We start from the raw sequence: 23,057 nt of genomic DNA, 5'->3' as shown, positions 1-23,057 counted from the left end.
AAGGTTAATCCAAATTCATGGCATTTCCTTTTAATGCTTTGTCAAGGATTCCATTTTCTTCACTGAACAGCTCCATGAAGGGGAAAACAACTGAAACCATTCATTTATCTTTGGTAAATTAGAGTTGTTCCTTGTAAATCTCATACTGAGATATTAAGAGTTTAGCAGGGCTCTTTGGAGGACAACTGGGGGAGGAGCTGAAATGTAAACAGTGACAGGCACACAAACTACATGAAGAAAGCACGCTTGTTTCTCAATGCTATCAGCAGAAAAGAATTAAAAGAATGTGATACAGTCTCAACTTTAAGGGATTACCAACCGAGGAAGAAAGGGTGAAGGGAAGCATTTAAGTTTAAGAGACTGATTTTAAAACTACTTCAGGATTAACTGCAAAACCGCAGGTAGAAAGGGCTGCCATCCCATTACAAAATACTTGCAGCAAATCTGGAAGTACATGCTAGAGTGACTTCAAAAAAAGCCCTCTTTTCTCTTCCCTTCATATTTTGTTTTTCCTTACGTGTTTCCTACCATTTTTTCTTTCTTCATTTTCCTTTGTAAAGATGCAAGCCAAATTATCAAATATCTGAAAGATCTGCTAGTAGCACCTTTTTTTTTTTGAAAAGCAAAAGTGAAGTGAGATATTTAACTTTTTTCCCCTTCTTCTCAAACACTGTGAGTCACAGCCGTTAAGTAAGCCCACAAAAAAATGACTCATTGCAGAGCTAAAATGCCACAAGGCTAACTCAGTGGGAGACAAAAGCATACCATCTATGCATAAAGGAGCTGCCTGGAGATAAGACTAATTGTTTCTCCCTCTTCTAAAAACAGAAAAATGTTAGAAGCAATTTCTACAAAGGGGGGGAAAAGTCCTGGCTTTTCAGAATCCTAGGGTGCTATTTATCCATGAAAGCATACAGCCAGCATGCGATTATACTGTACAGGCTGCAGCAAATGGAAACAAAATGTTACTCGGCCAAGATATTACCTCATAGGCCATTAGTCAGTAGTCTACTATGAAAGTAGGAGAGAGTTTATTCTAGGACTCTTCCTTCCTAATGGTAAGCGGATGCCAGCTTGCACTGGATCTCAGGCATCCCAGTGGTTAGCCCAACTTTGCTGTCTTAGGACACGCAGCTTAGTAAAACTAGTGTTTATCACCATTAGCAACAGGAACCTTGTTTTCTCCTTTAAAAACAAAAACCAAACAAAACCACACAATCCTTTAAAACTACAAACCCTACTCGAGCCTTTCACCCTATAACAGTTTCACTCTTGTGCTTTTGCTTACTCAAGTACAAAACACTCAAAAGCCTTCAGTCCTCCCACGTCACAGCAGCCCCTTGCTGAACAGGAACAAAGCACAGCAGCTCCTGGGAAGAGCCTGACCCAGTCGCAGCTAAGGGAAGCATTAGCAACCAAGTACTGTTTTGCCACTCACCAGGAGCCAATCCTCAGGTTTTCTGCTGGGATGCAAAGGCCATCTTATTTTTCATGCTAATAATTTGCAACATAATGTACTCCAGGAATATAATTAAAGAGAATGAGTTACTTCTGACCCAACGAATGAGGATAGCAGAAGTACTTCCCATAATTAGACAACTGCTAAGTGCAGTGCTGCAAATGTGAGACTGATCTGAAAGCAAGCTGACAACCCTTCCTGACATTTTCTTTCCTCTGCATTTCAGCAAGAGAATGTTTTTCAAATCCTGAGTAACGTACTTTGCACTAACGCTCATAAAAAGGCACTCAACTAAAATAGCAGACTGTACTAAGTTATTACTTAAAATAGCATATGTCCCTTCTGTTCCAAAGTTCCAGGGGAAAATTCCACTTTTCGGTGAGCAGACCTATCTGCATCTCCCAATGCACTGACAGACTTTCTAGAAAGATGTAGGTGCTGCAGGACTTGACTTGCAGCTGCTTTGGAGCAGAGGCACAAAAGAGAATAATTAGCAGAGAATTCAGAGGCTGACATTAGAGACCCAAGCACTGAAGGGGAAGAGTTTGGCATCCAGCAAGCAGAATTTGTGGAAGCCTGAACACTAAGTGGAAAGCTGCCAGGGCAGCCTACTGAAAATGCACGCGAACCAGGAAAAGGAAGTACATGAGCAAAAAGCCGCCCACATCGCCGATGAGAACTCTGGCCACTGAGCAGAAAGTCATATGTGTAACGTTGTGCGTGCTTTGAGCATGTCTTGGGGATCAAACCTCACCAGCAGACTTGGGAATACACCACCAGCAGACTGGGAAGACCAGTCTGCAACTCCTCCAGGCGTTCTGCTGAGCAATGCAGCACTGCCAAGTCTAAGACACCTCTACATGTGTCCTTAGGCAGAACAGAAGATGAAGAGGTTAAAGCTGCACCATCAAAGTAACATCTTAGAGGAAACTTTGAAAGAACCCAAAAATTGCTGAAGTTTGGACAAACAAGTGCCTGAAAACATGCCTGCCTCATGCAGTGGAATAACAGAAAGGACAGCAACTGAGAATGAGCTGCTACACTCACACAATGCCATGAGGAAACACTAGTGCTAAAGGATGGGCATTTTTGAGGGGGGTTGACACTCTCAGCAGTCAGGCACAGTCCTACAGTGACACAGGTACTAACTCTTCTGGAACAAGTAATGACACAGCTAGCTTCAGTATCTCTCTGCTACACTCACTCTGTCACATACACATGTCTCACCAGCCTCCCTTTATAAGCATTACATAAGCAAAGTACTTTCATTTTATGTGCACCTACGTATATAGTCACATACATACACATACAAAACCAATCTATGCTACATACACAGTTTTGTAGATCTGCCCAGAAGACACTGAAAACACCCCAATTTTAGAAGCAGTTCCTTGTCCTTTGTTGAAAACTGCTACCAGTCATTTATCTGTTCTGCTTATAGAGACATCCATTTCTGTAAGATGGTTCTGACTGCTTGTAATTAGTGCTTCTATTTAAAAAGGAAAAGGTGATTACACTTGAATAAGAAAGCATTCATTTCAGCTAGCACAGAACATTTCACATTCTTCAGGGTCCACTGCTTTTTGTTCACTTTCAAGGCAGTAAGCTAAACCGTGTGTAACAAAACCAACTGACTCATGTTATTTTGTTTAGCTGTGTCCATCAAGGGATCCTGCTGAATTCATTTCACCCACATATTTCGTCTCAGCATCAACTGGAAATAAGGTTTTTACCACCTATGTATAAAAACTGTGTCATACCACCTCTCACTGAATAGAATCTTCCACAAAGCAAAAGGACTTCCATAAAGCAGTCTCTTTCAAAATTAGTTACACTGTAATTTGCCTGACTCTGAGAAGATGGTGTTTTTCCTCCATTTCCTTTACTAGCCAAAGATTATTTGACTCCCAGCAAAGCCAGCTCCTTTACTGGGCAGCTTCCTCTTATCTAGAGTGATGTATCTGAGCACTGAGAGCTCTTCTTCACCATAGCACAGATACACTACCTACCTTCTATAAATGTTGTCCTCACTGGTCTGCAAAAGTCCTGTGAGGCAGGAAGTTAATAACCACCCTTGGTTTATAGCTGAAAAACTTAACCATACAAAGAAGTGATGGCTTCAATCCAATAAGGCAGACAGGAGTAACTTGAAACATGAATATTTATGATAAGATTTCATATGATTCCAAGTGACTTCCTTAGAGCCAAAAGCAAATCTCAGCTCTAGTGTTTGCTGAAAATCACCCCCAGCATCCCTAACCAAATTCTTTCACATCAGCGTAGACGCAGTTATGACATCGTAATGCAAGGGACTTTCAACGCTTAGTCCAGCAAACCTGGTGGTATGGATTAACATACTCCAAATGAATGAAAGAGAAATGAAGTGTAGAGATCATTTCTTTACGGAAATCTTTCAAACTAGTTCTTCTCCAACATTCTATAGCATGGGAAACACGATGAATTTTAGAAAAAAAAATCTTTAAAATGTATGCACAATGTATAAAAGTGTAATATTTATTCTGGAACAGATTTTAAAACATTGTTTTGTTTAATACATAGGCCTCGTGACTTGTAAATCTAAGGACGTTTCATGCAATGGAGAACCTTATTGTTATACATGTTGATTTTGCATGAATTAACACACAGAGCTTTCTGAATGGTTTAAAAACCCATGTCTGTATTTCACTACGATATCAAATGGTCAGTCTTTCACATTCAGGAAAAAAGTCAGATGTATTAGTGAAAATTATGCACATGGAAAAGTCAGAAATACAGAAAAAGAAAAGATCGCACAGAAATGCTTAATGAGCAAAACCAAATAGATCTGTCATGCAACAATATTTTACATATTCTCAGAAAAAAAAAAAACAAACAACATTTGCTGAACTCTTTTAATTCTTGTTGGAAATTCTGCCCCAGTCAAACTTGAGTGGACTGAATTATTCAAAGCTATCGGATATATCCACTTACCTGCTCTGTCTCGACGAAGTTAGACACATGTCCATCATCACTGACCCCTCGAACGTGAAACCGGACACCAGCTCGCTCACAGCTGATGCGAGAGATGAGACAGGCTTTCGCCTTCTTGTGGGAAGCATAAACAGTGCGAATGTCCACTACACCACAGATCACTTTCAGCAACCAGTCAGAGCAGTTCACCTGGTAGTGTCTAAAAGGCACATGCAACAGCTGGTTCCTGCAAGTTACAACACACAGACACATTACTGAATAAGAGAGGACAGACAGGCATGGGTGCTACCCCGCAACAATCACTAATTTAAGCAACTAATGTTTTGCGGCTCCTTTTCTGTTGTACCTCTACTTTATCCAAAACCAGGAAATATCAGGAAGAAAGCCTTGTGAACTACTACAGTGAACAGAACATGGCAAATTTTAATAGCACTGCTACCACCAGGGTGCTGCCCTTGCATCTCATACCTCTGTCTTATAAATTCAGGTGCAATGTCACCTCTTCCAGCTCCAGAAATACATTTATATTCAGTAATCTTTTTCATAAATTACAGTGCTGTCAAGCTAATTAGTTTTTGAACGGTACTGCCCAGATCTTAACATACACCACAGGATGAAAAGCCATTTCAAAATCCGCCATGATTTTCAGGAAAAATCTTCCAAGCAGAAACTGGATGCATAAGTCAATGGAGATGTTGAAAAAAGTGCTATTAAAATTAAGAGGAATATCTGGTTTAACCTTCAATTTATTTTAAGATCAACAACCCAAGAAACCAATCACGCCTGGTTAACAGTGATGCTAGTCTCTTCTACTATGATGGCTTTCCTCATTTCATTTTTCAAAATGTGCCTTTAGTCACAGATGAGACCAAGAACACTCCTTTTATGATCATTTATTGCTCAACACCGGATCTGTACAAGAGTTATTAAATCTAGTGAAACCCCTAAAGAATTGTTCTTCTAGAGTACAGCATTTCACTGAAAAAGGTGCAAGTCATTCTTACATTTTTAAACTAAATATGTAACTGAAAAAGAAGCTGTAAAACAATTTTTGGTATCTCTTCCACCTCCTTCTCCTAGCTCTACTCACAGAGGAAGTCCTCACTCAGACAAATTCCAGTAGAATTTTTTTGTGGTTGCAGTTCATTTAACAGGCAGTTTGTGTTGCTTATCACAGAACCACAGAATGTTAGGGGTTGGAAGGGAGCTCAAAAGATCATCCAGTGCAACCCCCCTGTCAGAGCAGGACCGCCCAGAGTAGATCACTCAGGAACACATCCAGGCGATATAACTAAGGTCATCTGATACTTTTCATCATGTAACTATTTATCCCATTGTTTACTTTTGTCAAGTATCTACTGTTTGGTCTGAAATTTCCCATATCACTTAATTGCCTCAAGATAAATTTTCTTCGGTACATCTTTTTGCCCTAAATGGGATGTCACCAGTCATCAAGAAGGACAGAGAACCGCTTGAAAGAGTCCAGTGCAGAGCCACAAAGATGGTTAAGGGGGTGGAACATCTCCCTTATGATGAAAGGCTGAGGGAGCTGGGTCTCCTTAGCTTGGAGAAGAGGAGACTGAGGGGTGACCTCCTCAATGTTTATAAATACGTAACGGGTGAGTGTCAGGAGGGTGGAGCCGGGCTCTTCTCAGTGACGGCCAATGACAGGACAAGGGGCAATGGGTGCAAGCTGGAGCACAGGAGGTTCCATGTTAACATAAGGAAAAACTGTTTCACTGTGAGGGTGACAGAGCACTGGAACAGGCTGCCAAGGGAGGTTGTGGAGTCTCCCTCTCTGGAGACATTCAAAACCCAGCTGGACGTGTTCCTGTGTGACCCGCTCTAGGTGGTCCTGCTCTGGCAGGGGGGTTGGACTGGATGATCTTTTGAGGTCCCTTCCAATCCCTAACATTCCGTGATTCTGTTGTACAACATATAGGAGAACAGAACCTCTTCAAGGGCTACTTCTAGATTAGCCAGAAGCAGTGCAGAAGGAAAGTTCAAATATTTATCTTCCAAGAAGAAAACCTTCAAGACAGTACAAGTAAAACCAGTTGCTTTAAAGGTTGTTTCTTTATTAAGGGTTACTGCCACCTTAGGAGCTTCACCACTGGAACACAGCTCATTTCTGCCACCTGTCTGACTTGACATGCTTGGTGAGCTTTTCGAGAGGGATGCATAATCAGCACAGCTGAAAGCAAGTTTTATGTATCTCTCTTCTGAGTTATACTCAAAACACCGGATCATACCAGTCAAAATCATATCACAGCTAGAAAGACTATTTAGCCTGAATGAACTGCTCTCTCATGTTTATTTATCATCCATTATGAACTCTTTTGCTTATTTAATATTCACCTACTTTGGGCCACGAGACTTATCACACATTCTAGCAGCACACCAACATTTAACTCTGCCAGTTATTTTCCACGTACACTATATAACCCTCATTTAGTTCGAGTACAGCTATGCATCCTGTGTGACTATCTTGTCCTTTAAAAAGAAAAAAATGAGGGTATAGGAATTCAAGCATTCTGCCAGAACTTGTAAAGCAAACAAACTGAATTACATCAATGGTGAACCCACCTAGAGAAGACAAAACACAGCACTGTATGTTTTCCTTTCTGCTCAACCAATACTTACCACAACAAAAAATAATTTTTCTTTGCTTTATAAGCACAAGAAAGTAAGAAGTACAGAGCAGTGTACCACAGGAGTTTCCTTCTGTGCAACATACATTTACACTGAGCTGTAAACACATTAATATTGATGTATTCAATATAAAAACTAGGGCATATTATTGAAACATTAAACTACAGACTCTAAACACATACATTTTTAAAGAAATAGAAGATACTTCAGCACAGATGATGGGATTTACGAACAGTTCAAGTGCAGTTTTCTATTAGGTAAATTTTAAAGCAAATTATTAAAAAGAATTGCAGGGGAAACTATTCATGACATGCAGAGACATGTTTCTGTAGTGTGTTTCCTTCTTAAAAACATAAAATACCGTTATTACAATTTCATTTCACTATCAGATTAACTTTAATTAAACAGAATTTACTTGTTTGACCCAGGTTAACCATGAATTCACTAAGGACACATGCCCTGTGAAATGGCACGACAATGAAATGAAAGGAGGTGCGCCTGGAACATGTGTGTTCATTTCCCTCTGAGAATGTTTGACCAATAAGATACAGGTGGGAATGACAGAAGACTTTGGTATAACATGCAGTACTAACCAGAAGAACGAGTTACCAGATTCATAGTGGTTATCACCCTGCTTCTGAGCCCGCACAGTCAGGTCAAAGTTTGAGCCTGCATTAGGCCAGGAGAAATAGAACATCCCAGAGTTCAGTACTTTCTTCAAGGCAGTAACACGCTCCTCTTCCTTGGTTTCTTCCTGGAGAGGACAGAAATCTGTTGCAGTAATTTTGTAAACTTCAGCATCCAGGATTTTTCCCACCGACGTACAGCCTGTCACCAGGACCAGAAAGTGCAGCCGAGCGTTACCTAGAAGGTGACAGACAGTTACAAAAGGGTTACAGGTGGACACAGGCTATGCCGTTTCACATTAGTCCTGACACATGCAATGCTGACAGGGCTCCAGCAGAGGCCAGTATCTTTGCTTCAGCAGAAAACAAATACAAACGACAAGCACATGGACTATGTTTGGTTAAGTTTCTGAACTGCTTTTACATATAAGGGAGTGCAATTGCATAATACTGCACAATACTTATACATCCTTCGCTGCATTAGTGTGTGTTTTTCCCACTTCATGAAGTGCAATGAGCTTGGTGTTGGGACACTACTCAAAACTTAAATGTCATCCCCCTTGAGAACATATAGTTTTCACTGGATTTGATTGAAGGATAAGGTAAAAGACTGATCACTTATGAGATAAAGTGTATTCCTCACTATGGATTTTTCAACTGACTGCTGAATTTTAAAGATACGAAGCATTCAGATTTCTTACTGGCTTCATCTGATGCTGGGTGTGTTCAGCCATTCAGAAAGTTTCAGTATTACCAATTCTTGAGATTTTGCTTTTTATGTCACAAAAGAGTGTATATGATTAGTTGACAACCTCAATTATCACTAAAAGAATTCCATCTCTCATGGCTGTGAAGCAAACTGTGAAATCATGAAGCAGCTGAACCTCAGGGCCGCAAAACTAAAAGATAGATTTTGAAGCTTGAGAACACCACTGTAATCAGATCTCTCATACACAGCAGGATTTCAACTGCTGCTCATTCTCCCTGAAATTATAAAGTAATTAAGAAACAGCAGAACAATTGTTCTGAAAACACTGATTTTCCTAGGAAGAAACCGATTCACTGAAATTGGCATCTAATGGAGTCAATGTCAGCCTATTCACTCCAGTTAGTGATAAAAGGTGGAAATGAGCAAATGTTTATTGCTCTAGCACAGCAGAAACAGCAGCTCACCTGCAAAGACCAAGGTAATTAGCTAAGGGCACAGTGACAATCTGGGACAGTATGGCTTCAGACAGCAAAAGGGAACACTTTGTAGCACTGCTCTTCAACCCTCCACGGTGGACCCACTGTCCTAAAGCGCTGGCCAACTCTCACACAACAATTAGTTTTTTTCTGAAACACCAGTAGGGGAGTCCTTGCTTCCAGATCAGGGGCTGGCTACAGAAACTTGAGATCGGGGTGGTTTTCAGCAGGGCCAGAATATTTGCGTAGGCACACGGGACTGGAATGGCAGGAGATTAGATCTTATTCATTCTGCTCTGCTGACTCCAGTTTTGCATAAAGGCCAGTGTAGGTGGTATTTAATAAAAAGCTCTGTTCATCACATTTCTTTCCCTAACAAAGGTATTCTGTGTTCTCCTTCTTGAGTGTTTTTAAGAAGCATGTCTTCCATACTTTTCTAGATGACACCATAGAGGAGAGTTAGAAATACATAAAACCTAACAGTTTATTCCTCCTTTGCACATCAGTGGAGTAAGAGTAGAAGATACATCATTTATCACCATGGTATTTCATACCTGACTACACACTGTCTTGCAGCCTCCAGAAGGGGTTAGCTGTCTCTCAGGATAGCAAATAGCTTCTGTGACTTTAGTGAAACCATGCAAAACTAATCAGCTCACAGTAAACCTCACTCAGGAGAACGTATAGAAACACTATTAATATGCCTTACTATCAGTTGGCTTCAGGAATAGAAAACCAGTAGTGACAGACTTGGCGAGCTGGCTGGCTGAGAAAAGAATACAGGCACTTTCATTGGCTTCAGTGCCCTCAAACGTTCCTAGAGGGTTCAGAAGAGGTCAAATGAGAAAGTCAACATTGAAATTGCCAAAAAGAACAAAAATTTAATAATATTTGGCTTGTTATCTATGGTTCTGTCCTTCGAGAAGCTTGTAACTAGCAGAAAATAACTGGATCTAAACAAAGCAATTCTTTAGTTTAAGAAGGCAATGAGAAGGAATAAAGCATGACAGAAAAGCCAATCAAAACTTGTTTTGCTTTACCTAGAAACTTGCTATCCATTAGCAGAGACTCTAGACTCTTTTTACTACCTCCTCCACCCAAGCACTTACCCTCAAACTGGGAGGCACATCTACACATGCAGAGGTTCAGCATCTCTGCTCCCCCTAATCACTAGCTAATGAGCTCAAAATTAGCAATTACAGCTAAGAAGCTACTGCATTGTCCCTGAAGCATCAGGAGATTGACGGCTCTCTGAAGTTGTAATACTGCCACTGTGTAGTAACCCCACATGACAGAGTTGGGGTTGTTCAGCCTGGAGAAGAGATGGCTCTGGGGACACCTTATTGCAACGTTTCAATATATAAAGGGGGCCTATAAGAAAGATGGAGAGAGACTTTTAACCAGGGCCTGCAGTGACAGGACAAGGGGCAATGGTTTTAAACTCAAAGAGGGTAGGTTTAGCTTGGATACAAGGAAGAAATTCTTTACAGTGAAAGTGTTGAGGCACAGGACGAGGCTGCCCAGAGAAGCCGTGGCTGCCCCATCCTCAGAAGTGTTCAAGGCCAGGCTGGATGGGGCTCTGAGCAACTTGGTCTAGTGAAAGACGCCCACAGCAGGGAGAGTGGACTAGACGATCTTTAAAGGTCCCTTCTGACCCAAACCATTCTATGATTCTATACACACAGAATAAGCCTCTTTAGAGTACTCCAAATTATGGAGCAGCCTTCATTCACTTTTCATGATGCCTTTGAACAGAGGCAGGCTGGCAAAGGAGTTCAAGCTTACAGCCCAGAAAATTGGAGAAAAAGGAAGAAAAGAGACAAAGAGATTTAAGCTACAATAAAGCTAGTCTGCTTTGCCGCTCTGTCCTCCTAGACTGTTCTGTGAGCTGAGGTGGTCTTCAGATCAACTCTAACCTCTCTGATTTGCTTAAACCACTTGAGAGATGCTACAGAACAGCCAGAACGCAGAAACCCTACACCACCACAGCCCCAGCTTAACACAAATCTCTCGGACTCTGCATCCCATCCCCTGATACCACCTTCATCTCAGGCGGTATTTGGACAGTGTCCCTGGGAATCAGCTCTGGGCTATCACTGCACTGTCTGCAGAAGGAAGATCCTTGCCCAATGCACATGCCACTCTCAGCACAGGGAGCAAGCTAATCACAATATCCTATTCACAGGGTTCAAGACTGTGCCCTGCCCCATTTTTATTCAGAGCACAGATGTAGCCACAGGGTCCTGAGCAGAGGTAAGGCTCCTGTCAGCCTTTCACCCTTTCAAAACCTCACACAGCAAAATTATTGTTACCAAAACACTACTCTGCTATTCATCTTTATCATGTCTGCATTAAGGTCTAAGAAATTACCCACCACTAAGCCATACAGCTATACACAGTGAAACAAAGCTTTCCCCGTCTTCCCTTCTTTGCCAGCAGCATCAGTTTATGACTGGGAATCTCTTATTTCAGTCCCAAACCTTTTTTCTCACAGTTTCCCCTCAACCCAGGCTGCCAATGTTTTTACATCTATTGAGAAATACATTGGACAAGTTTGTGATGGAAATTATAACTGCGCTACCTCCACTCATGCCTTCACTTACGCATTTTGTCAGATTGAAAATGCTATTCCAAGGAATAAAACAATTACATTTCCATATAGCACCTAATATAGCAGAAACCTAATATTGCCAGCCACAGGAAAAATGCTTCTGTTTATCTGCCAGGCACTGAAAGTCTGATTACCATTATGGATATATTAAACCAAAGTCCATTTACTTCTAAATTTAAACTTTAAAAAGCCAGTGTGGTTTCTTTTCTGGTATGTCTATGTCAACAAGCCATAATCTTTGCTGTTGAAAATAGATACTTAACATGAAAACAGCTGTATCAACCACAACCCTATCTAAATGCACTTAAATTTAAGGGTAGAAATTGCTTAAATTGCTTCCATCAGGATGGATGCTGCTACTGGAGCAAGTATTTTTTATAAAAAGCAAAATTAAAATCCATTTTCTCCATTTCCAAAAATTGCAGATACTACGTTATCTGGTAATTGTTCATTCATTGCAAGGAAAATAACATTTTTAGCTGACAAGGATTAACTGAAAGATTCTTTTAGTTCCTAAATGATTCATTTTTATTATCCAGTAAATCTCACAAAAGAATGCAAGTTGCATTCCTGATTTACTACACCCACCCACCCCTAAAAAAAAGAAAACGAACAACAAAAAAACAAAACATAACAAAACAAAATCCTGCTATCAACACAACATGGAATTTCCTACGGTAGGTGCATTTGTGAGGCCACAGCACAGGAAAGAGGATTTTTTTAAATTAAATTGGTTTTGCTGAGCAAACTGTGAAAGTATCACAACTTTAATGAAACAGATCAAATTGAAACACCCAGACATTCTTTAAAGCTAGAAGGTATTTCCCCTTAAGAAAAATCAAGACTATTCCATCAATTCCTGCAGCCTTAACTTTTCAAAACTGGAGCTCACTACCATTTCCAATTCTGTAATTATGTTAAAAATACTGCTCAAATTTCCAGTGAAACTGTTTTTATGCAAGTACCACTTGAAGTATCAGACTAACACCAATCACAACAAGAATATATCAGACAGTCCAGTCAAATCCACCTGGCAGCATCATCAGGAAGAATGTTACAGGGTTAGGACCTTTGAAAGGAGCTAAATAGTAGTCAAGGTATCTGTTTCTTCTGTCCAGATCATCAACAGCAACATAGGAAAAAAAAAAAAATACTAAAGCCGTGGAATGAGCAGTCACCCCTTAAGTGTAAGCTCAAGTAAGTCAGAAAGCTCATTTTTAAAATGCTGGCAGTGCATCCTCAAGATCAAAGGGAGAATTAACACTACATCAATTCCCTAAAGTCAGTGGCCTTGCCAGTACTATCACTGCAGCCAGCCTACACAGGCTCCCTGCTCTCAGGAGCTCCCTGCATATCTGGAGTAGTGGACAGGCCAAACTCCAGTCTCATTTCTTGAAACAGGAGCCTAACAGTTCTTATCAAAACAGTAATTAATGGAAGTACACTGGGTGGAAAATTTATGGTAATTTTCCCTTGATTTCATGTGCAGTACAGTAGCAGAAAGCATGTTATATTCAGCTGACAGCTGCAAAGTGCATGATGAATGGGGCCAGCACTAAGGCCAACAAAAAGCAACCCAAAAAAATAGAAAACTTTTTCCTGTGAAGTGATCAAGGCTTCAGGTCTGGCTCTCACACTTCACTTTGTACCAACAACCACATCAGCTGCACACTATTTACTGGGCCCCCTACCTTGGAAACCAAAAATCTTTTTTTTTTTTTCCCTTTAACTTTTACAAGTAGTTTAATGTACTATCCTGCTTCATATCAGCCCATCTAAACTTTACACATAAATGAAAGTGACTTATGAACACCAGAACGGCAAGTGAAGATCACAAATGTAGAAATGACCCTCATTTCCTTGGGATGCAATCTGGAATGTTTTAAAGAAATGTCTGAAATAATTTTAGAGCAAGAAGTGAAGTGTTCCTTACTGGTCATGCTTTCCACAGCAATACATCTATGAAAAAGCAAGACCCACCTATAGTACTAAAGAAAAAAAATTCTTTCAAAGCTTACAGACCAAATTTTAACCTCAGACAGATGGGTAAAAATGTTCATGCATTGTGACCAAGTGTTCTTTTAACTGTAAATTGTCTTGTAGTTTTTACCCCGTTACAGCTACAAATGACCACAACTGTCTGTAAAGAACACTTTCAAAGAAATGTAAGAAATGTTTTGCTCACAGTGATATCTGCTGAATGGCCTTTTATCAGGTTGCAAAAGGGAGGCAGAGGATGGAGAATATTTGGCACAGAAACAAGACAAAAATAACTTGCAACCATTTTTTCAAAAGCTCTTGTGAAACCAATTGCCTTAATCCAAGTTGAACAGGGAACGCAGTTCTGGTATGTCACACCCTACAATAATAAGGTGCAGTTTCTGTATTTAAGCTGGCCATATGACTCAAGGCAATTGTTTCCCCTGCCGTTTATGGGATGAGTTCAGTATTGCCTATTATGAGCTGCAGTTAAAAAGAGGCAATATTCAATTCTTATTTTGTCCTTCTTAACTGTAAATATTTCACTCAAGACTGCTTTTTCCCTTTAAAAATTAATATGCTCCAATTTTTGCTCTTTCTCCATTCCAACACGGTCATGCCATTGCTTATGGTCCCTCAGCCTGTTCCATCTCCACTCCACACATACCTCCGCTTTACTTTATAGTCCACTGAAAAACAAGGTATTTTTGCCTCTCATCTGCCTTCAAAATCAGCAACAGAACACAGCGGAGGAGCAGATTCTAACCATGTAGTGAACATCTCTGAGGAAAACTATAGCAGAATTATGAAAGAACCAAACTACAGTTTAAGTCTCAAAGATACTCTTTCTCCCTCTTCTAAGTACAATTACATTATTAGGAAATGTTCAAAAGGAATAGAAAACAGGCACTCAGTTGTCCTATTTGCCTTTAAAACTTCGTCCTTTCAACTATACATTGCATATGTGCAAGAGCAAGAGTACATACATAGCCGAATGAGTTCAGAATGCCTCCCCAAACACAGCAGTTGTATTAAACTAAACAACCTATGTGGTGATGATGTCAAAATACTACCTTATATATGCACCTCTTCATGACATCACAGCGCCTAAACCAAACACTGCAAAGCCAGCTCTTTTAACACTTCGCTTAAGTTGTGTTTGCCACTGCTAGACCTCCTTTGGCAGCAAAATCCTGGCTGAGACACAGCTCAGAAACACTGTACAATTCATTCTGCTGCCATCCATCTCGCAAAAGAAAGCAGAAGAACTTGGTGAGTCATGTTAACAGACATAAGTAGATAGAAGCAAATGTTATTACTGGTGGGAAACATAAACTTTGTGAGTCAGTGTCACATATTTCATCTACTTTCTTGTGAAAAGCACGATCTACTTTGGCAGGCATACAATGTGATTTATTTGGATTCCTAAGTAGCGATATTTACAGATTAATTAAAGTCCTCAGAGACATCTTTCATGTCTTGAAAAGAAGTCTACCCTTCTGCTCTACAAATATACTCTTTTAATATCCCAATGGAATGTGCTTTCACAAATATTTTCAGTTAATTTTGTACTTATGGTCTGCAGGTTTACAGTAGTAAGAAAAAAATACTGATGCTCCTGAACAACGTCTATGTGATCAGTGATGCTCAGTGAAGAGCTGGCCAATTACGGCCTTGTTTGCAGCTGTTAAAATACATAATATAAAGAAGAAAAACCGCTACATTGCATTCCTTTCTAGTGCTAACCTTCTATGTAAGCAACAGCTAAAGGGATGGAATTTACTTATACGTAAGATGGACGATCCAAGACTGAAAAAAGCCTGGGCTACCCTTTGAATGGTGAGATAGCAGACATACAACCATCTTTGCTTTTTTAAACACATTCAGCAGCAGAAAATGTTTGCTTACCTTTGCTTACCATTACAGCACAACCCTAACCGACTCTTCGCTCAATCACAGTTAGAAGTTTGCTTCAGGTAGTTAACTTTCTTATCCAGTTACAAATAAAAATTTTAACAATCCCTTCCGAAGGAAATCCTGTACCAGGACTTGTAATTTAATACTAGAACAAGGCAAAAGCTCAGAGAGGAAAAACCTCACACTTTAAGGGCACTGAAGTTAAGCAGGTGTTCTTCAAAAAGAAATAAGGACATGAGAAACACAGAAATAAAAGGATAAAAGAGAAAAAAATAAGGCTGAGAATATTTCATACCCCATTTGAAATCATTAATCTTTTAATATGATATATTTAGTTTCCATCATATACAACGAACTACCCTCATCTGTAGCTTGAAGAGCTTAAATTCAATAGCTACATTCCTTTACTATTACAACCAGACTCGTTAGACTCCTATGAAGAAAAACAGGCCCAAATGCCAAGAAAAACTGATCACAAGCCCTCTGTTTTTAACTAGATTGACAAATTCATATCGCTTTCCATAGAAATGTCTAATTAACTCCACAAGAAACAAAACAAACAAAAAGCCCATACTCATTTTAAAAGACTAGACTGGCCTACAGTTTTAATTTATGACACAGAAATCTTTCAGATTGCAGTCGCCTCTTCAGATCAATCTCCAGTCACATTACTCAAGCCATAAAATGGCAAGCGGGCTATAAAAAGATACACTTGTCTACTGGTCTAAATACACCAGTGCTCACACTACCACTGCCTTCGGCAGATTCCTTGACCAAACATCAAGTTATACAGAAAACAATTTTGTCATTCCTCCAAGTCAAAATTAAGACTTACTGTAAGAAGACCATGGGAACAAGGCATATAGTGCTTTTGTTCTGACACATCTTTTTCACCAGTGAACTTGATTTGATGCCTGCTGTGTAAGGTACTATTAACTTCAAATCAGTGGCTGCAGTTCTTCTCCTAAAACATAGTAGTTCCATTAACATTCCTGTAGGCAGTGTAATTACAAGTCCTTTGCTAAATCAAGACTTAGCAAAGAGACTAACGAACCTGAAGGTGCACAAGTCCATGGGACCTGATGAGATGTATCCGTAGGTCCTGAGGGAACTGGTGGATGTAATTGCTAAGCCACTATTCATCATATTCGAGAAGTCATGGTACTCCGGCCAAATTCCCCACTGACTGGAAAAGGGAAAACACAACCCCATATTTAAAAAGGGAAAAAAAGGAAGACCTGGGGAACTACAGGCCAGTCAGTCTCACCTCTGTGCTTAGCAAGATCATAGATCGGATCCTCCTGAAAAGTACACTAGGGCACATGGAAAATAAGGAGGTGGCTGGTGACAGCCAACATAGCTTCACCAAGGGAAAATCGTGCCTGACAAATTTGATGTCCTTCTATGACAAGGTTACAGCGCTGCTGGATAAGGGAAGAGCAACTGACATCATCTACCTGGACTTGTGCAAAGCATTTGATGCTGTCCTGCACGACATCCTTGTCTCTAAACTGGAGAGATGTGGATTTGACAGATGGACTACCCTGTGGACAAGGAATTGGCTGGATGGTCAGAGTCAAAGAGTTATGGTCAACAGCTTGATGTCCAAGTGGAGATCAGTGATGAGTGGCGTTCCTCAGGCGTCGGTATTGGGACTGGCACTGTTGAACATCTTTGTCAGCAACATGGACAGTGAGATCAAGTGCACCCTCAGCAAGTTTGCTGACAACACCAAGCTGTGTGGTGCGGTCAACACATTGAAGGAAGGGAGGCCATCCAGAGGGACCTTGATAGGCTGGAGAGGTGGGCCCGTGCAAACCTCATAAAGTTCAACAAGGCCAAGTGCAAGGTCCTGTACCTCCGTCGGAGCAATCCCAAGCACAGATACAGGCTGGGCGATAAGTGGATCGAAAGCAGCCTTGAGGAGAAGGACTTGGGGGTGTTGGCTGATGAGAAGCTCAACATGACCCAGCAATGTGTGCTCGCAGACCAGAAAGACAACCTGGGCTGTATCAAGAAAAGTGTGGCCAGCAGATCAAGGGAGGTGACTCTCCCCCTGTACTCTGCTCTGCTCAATTCCCACCTGGAATTACTGTGTTCAGTTCTGGTGCCCTCAACATAAGAAGGACATGGACCTGTTGGAGCAAGTTCAGAGGAGGGCCACGGAGATGATGAGAGGCTGGAGCACCTCTCCTACAAGGACAGGCTGAGAGAGTTGGGGTTGCTCGGCCTGGAGAAGAGAAGGCTCTGGGGAGACCTTGTAGCAGTCTTCCAGTACATAAAGCTGGAGGGGGATTTTCTATATGGGCATGCGGTGATAGGACAAGGGATAATGGTTTGAAACTGAAAGAGGGTAGATTTAGATTAGCTGTAAGGAAGTTCTTCATTGTGAGGGTGGTGAGACACTGGCACAGGTTGCCCAGAGAAGCTGTGGCTGCCTCCTCCCTGGCAGTGTTCAAGGCCAGGTTGGATGGGGCTTTGAGCAACCTGGTCTAGTGGAATGTGACGCTGCCCATGGCAGGGGGAGCTGGAATGGGTGATCTTTAAGGTCCCTTCCAACACAAACCATTCTGTGATTCTATGAAGATTCCCAAACTGTACATAAATTTACAGCAGTGACGATCCTTACTATACTAGTTAAAGTTAAAGGCCTGCTTCTGCAAATCCTTATCCATGTGAATTACCCAGTTAAAGGCAATCGGGCATTATAGCAAGGACTGGAAATCTGTAGTACTGCAGTCTCCGATGAACATGACTAATCAGCGTTAAAACATGATCCTTAAAAAAAAAAAGTAAGAAATCATAGCTTGCCTTGGACAAATATGGTAAGGGAAAAAAATGGCAATTATCTTCAGGCAGCTAAGAATGTTAGACAAAACAAAAGCAAGAAAAAATCCAAAAATCTTAGACTATCATTTAGTGATAAGCTTTTGGCAGCATAGAAGAAATAAATCTTTTCCAGACTGTACATAACAAGCTGCAATTAGCTTTCACAAGTTAAGGAATTGGACAACTTTAGTCACTTGTTGTTGTCTTTTAGCATTGTCTGGGCACTTTATAATCTCAGTCATACAGATGGTCACTTACCGCATTTAAGCTGAAGCTGTCCTAAGCAGCCATAAGCATCCATGAGTTTTTCATATTGCCCTTTAATTGCATCCTTTTCCTCTGGAGCTGAGAAACAAAACAAAAAGGCAGAAATCCTTAGTTTTCCAGTCTTTATAAAATTTTCAGATTGTTACTGACTACACCAATGCTTCCCAGTTGATTTTGCTCAGTAAACAAAACCACAGTACAATGGTAGGGTTAAAATGCTTTAAGAATACAGCAACTAAAAAGTGATGAGATAGATATGCATAGCCTCTCCACACACCACCCTAGAAGAAAGAAGAGCACTCACTATCTTTCCAAACAATGTCATTGTTAGTAATGTTCTCATTCTATAGTACAAACACCACATCAGTTTCAGAATAAGTAAAGGAATACATAGGCACAAGTAAACTTTACACTATTCTAAAATAAGAACAAAAATAACAATTTGACTGGCCATAAGCAAATATATCTTTCCCTGCAGTGCAAAAAGAAATGGCTTCTGCTTCCAGATTCTCAGATCTCAGACAGAATTGAATTTTTTTATGCAAGATAACATAATTTGATGTAGACACAACATCAGATGTTGATTTCAAGAGGAATTAAACTTATATTTTAGTGAAGAATTAGCCGATTAAAAATAACTAAGTAAAGGATCAGATGCTGATGTTAGATTTGTGTATTTCTGCAAGAACTGATTTCAATGAGCATAAACTGAATATTTAGATTTTAAGACAGAACATGGCCCAAACTTGTCACCAGCTACTTTAAAGTAAAACTAAAGTACTTCCTGAATGAGTAACTCTGTGTTTTGTATATATTTCCCAGTGAGGACTACGGTTAGCCTCATGAATGATGAAAATGGGCTGTGACCCTCAAATGTTCATTTACTTCTTGAACCACAGATAAACAGCAACATTGTACTTTCAGAGGTTAGCTAATACTCTACAATCTTACGCTCCTATTAAACTTCAGCAGTTAAAAAAACCAAAACTTCTGGTCATATAAAGGACAAACTGAACTGCCTGCAATGGATGATAGAACAGAAAAGAAAGAAACAGACTTCTCTTTATAAACCTCAAGAGGCAAGTAGTCAGTGAGAAGCATGGAAAACAAATAAATATCCTGTATATCGCTGACATTTTGAAGTGAAAGGAAGAACAATGCCACTCACAAAATTCCTTAGCAGAGGCAACCACCAAAGGAAATCAAACCACATTTGTCTCAACTTTTGCACCCATGACAAATAAGGAAGACTTGTCAATTTTTTCTTTATTTTATTTTCGCTAGCAGACTTTCACAACTTATCTATTCTGCTTGCTTAGAAACACTGAGTGAATCAGGAGAAACTAGTAAAATGTGGATACCACATACACCAGTGAAACAAAACATAAACAACAGAAAGAGGATAAAGGGATTTTTATTAGGAAACACAAACCGCTGGACAGTAACAATGTAAATAATCAGTAACAGCACCTCTTAAGAGCTGAGACCCTAGAAGCTCAGTTCTCTGGCACGTCAAAAAAAAACTTAAACAAAAATAGTTTAGATAGACTACAACAACGTTTCATTTTTTAAAAAAGACTCTCTATCAAGCCTTCCTTATGCACTAAACGAAGAGAGATTTAAAAAGTGATGTTTCGCTTTCTGTGGCTTCTTCACTAAGTAGAAAAGAGCAGCAACAACATACTGATTTTTTACTTTAAAAGAAGAAGTAGAAACCATAAACAAAATTCCTGCTCCAGATATTCAGATTGATGCAGGAACTCACAAACTTGCAGGCTCAGCACAACCTGAAAGCATTTAAAAGACACCTTGAAAGCACAGTGATACTCTTCAAAACAGAATTACAGGTTAGAAAGCTGGCTGTTAAAGTGTCTGGTAAGAGCAATATCCAAAAGAATGGAATTTATTTCAGCATGGAAATAAGCAACACAGAACTCATGCTGCTAACCGCAAGAAGCACCTGATGCTGGCACGTACAGAAGCCACCGAAGTTTCCCAGGTCAAGCCAGCAGCATCACATGCACATCAGCTCCTGACATGAGACTTTTCCCAACACACAAATACTTGTGTTTTGCCAGTAGCGGTACAGAAATACTCTGTCGTTCCGGGCAGGCCGTTTGACAGAACATCTGCCTGCATAGTAGCATCAGTCAGGGCATCAACACCAGCAGAGCTGCCTGGAAGGGAGAAGCAGGCTCCAGACACAAAGCTCCAGAAGGACTCTGGGCTGCATTTCCACCCTTTTTGGCTGGCTAACAACTTGCCAGTAACTTCTACCACGTAGAAGGTTCTGTTATTTATCCTGGGGTTCATTTTGCTCCCTGAAGCAATTTAGGCTTGGAAACCAAAGAAAAGCAAGAAAGTGATCTTTCCTTGACACTTCCATGCACTCTCTGAAGGCACAGCACAGTCTAAGATGGCACATGTGGATAGTTTAAGAGGGAAGGAACACGCTGAACAGACACAGCTACACCTGTGGGTCATGCCAATGGAGAGGCCAGAATATTTTAATGCGTACAGGCCAAATTTGTGTGGCAAAAAAAAATAAAAAAAATAAAAAAAAAATCCATTTGTTATAGATACTGATGGAACTTGAAGACTCCTGTCCCATTACACTCCTTGGTGTTGCACAAACTCCTGAGATGCACCGTGACCAGGGCCATTTTATGTGGGCAGGGGTCTCAAGCAGCCGCTCCTGCACACTGCACCCCCTCCATAACGGCCCTCACAACTAGGGGAATGACTCCTTCATCCCTTGCAGCCTCCAGCCATCACAACACTGTCTCGCTCCATGCCTTGCCAGCATGCAAGCGAGGATACAGGCGTCATCCCTCCAGCACTGGGAAGTCCTAGCTGGATTGTGACACACTCCAGCTGATTTTTCTTCTTGTTTTGGAGGAGGAGAGAGATAAGGAATCCCCAACAACCATTATAAAAACCAATACATAGAAAGGATGACTAAAGTGTGACTTTGAAAGGACATTACTGCAGAGGGCTAGAGCCAAGCTCACATCTTATTATTAAAAAGAAATCTCTATAAATCTTAAAAATTTATTATTGAAATATCAAGTAACTGTCATGAAAACCTGGTCTGAAACATCTCCTACAGTATTCACAAACAGTGCTATGACACAAGAACCAGAATCAGAGAGTGACTAGCAAGAACAAAACTAACTGATGTGCTACTGCCTTTGCTGGATGAAGAAGAGAGTTAAAGGGAAAAATTACTACAAAACTCTAAAGGACCGATAACAAACAAGGAAAATATAAACCATACCTGACAAATTTCAGCAGCATGGAAAATACTGTTTCAGCAACAATATTTGACAGGTAGATGTGTCCAAAGACATAGCCCTTTTCTAATTGGCAATATAAAAATGATTTCCGTGTTTCTCTGTTAAACGTTCCAAAGTCAGGGGTTTTATTCTGCAACGCTTTCATAAAAACTCTGAAATGCAGAAGCAGTAAGAGCAGTTTGCTTGAAAACCTAGGACAAGGACCTGGTGTTTATCTATCCTCTGCTCACAGGTAAAATGCTCCCTTTTCCAAGCCACACATCTTGAAATACAGCTATATACATACATATATAGCTAAGGCACAATACTGTTACAGAAGTTGAAACTCATGAAACAGTTTTCTACTTAGAGAACAAGTCAAGTTTGCAAATACATAGTGCATTTATTTACTACTTAATAATAACTATAAGTACTAAAGAGAACACGTAGTAATTACCAAACTCCATTGAAGCTTTCTATTAATATTTTTAGTAATCTTTCCTTCCACTAAGCATATAATTGAGTATCCACCCCCCTACAGTAATTACTACAGCTGTGTTCATAGCAGTTTACAGACCTGCACACTGTCTGCATTCCTCAAGCACTTTTTGTAATATCAATTATGTAAAAACTCCTGATGTAAATTATATATAAGGTTGGCATGTTAGCTCAAAACTTTAACCCTTGCAAAACAAGAGGCGCACAATAATTGAACGAAACTAAGCTACAATAAACTCAACAAAAAGTGATCTTTTTCCACGCATAAAATATTTCAGAACTGAAGAAAAAGCCCATGAAAAGACCTATAAGCACATATACCACATGGCCTATCCAAGTGTGACTTCCTGCTTGTAAAAGCTGCAAATTCAAGTTAACAGCTAGCAGGACCTGGCCAGAAGTTTCCTTTATCCAACCCTTCCTTAGGGCTGATCCCTAGACTTCAGCAGGAACCAACACACCTCTCAAACATATGGTGCCCAGGAAAATCAGTGAACAGAAGGAGAGGGCAGAAAGGTACCGTACTTCCAAGTCCAACATTCAAGAGCTCTTGAAGAAAAGAGTCTGCGACCAGGTTACGGATTCTGGGTCCCCCTCCTTTCTTAAGCCTGATTCTGGAAGTATTTAGACACCTGCTTAGCTGCAGGTACCACTACACATGTATATTTTGAAGCATTTCCAAGTCCTTCTAGAAACATCGGTTTGATTGGTGGAGTCTCAGTAGCTTGTTTCCTTTATTCGTGTCATTTAGCATTTTGAGGAAAGAGATGTGAATTTTCCCCAGAAAA

The 23,057-nt window shown here is 40.3% G+C and overlaps 1 protein-coding gene across 2 annotated transcripts in view; it reads right to left on the bottom strand.

The window, feature by feature from the left end:
- SYNJ2 (synaptojanin 2) overlaps window positions 1–23,057 on the bottom strand; it is a 69,868-nt gene that overhangs the window by 41,110 nt on the left and 5,701 nt on the right. For both annotated transcript variants that reach the window (XM_086461143.1, XM_086461142.1), the window contains exons 2-4: window positions 18,488–18,574; window positions 7,675–7,945; window positions 4,430–4,655 (exon numbers count right to left, since the gene is read on the bottom strand). In XM_086461143.1, coding sequence (XP_086317269.1) covers window positions 4,430–4,655; window positions 7,675–7,945; window positions 18,488–18,574 — 584 coding nt within the window. The remainder of the gene's footprint in view (window positions 1–4,429; window positions 4,656–7,674; window positions 7,946–18,487; window positions 18,575–23,057) is intronic.

Source organism: Leptosomus discolor, chromosome 2 (assembly GCF_034619465.1).
Source record: "Leptosomus discolor isolate bLepDis1 chromosome 2, bLepDis1.hap2, whole genome shotgun sequence".
Taxonomy (NCBI): domain Eukaryota; kingdom Metazoa; phylum Chordata; class Aves; order Leptosomiformes; family Leptosomidae; genus Leptosomus; species Leptosomus discolor.
Note: the sequence above shows the minus strand (reverse complement) of the source record. Positions and strands in the feature narration are given on the sequence as shown.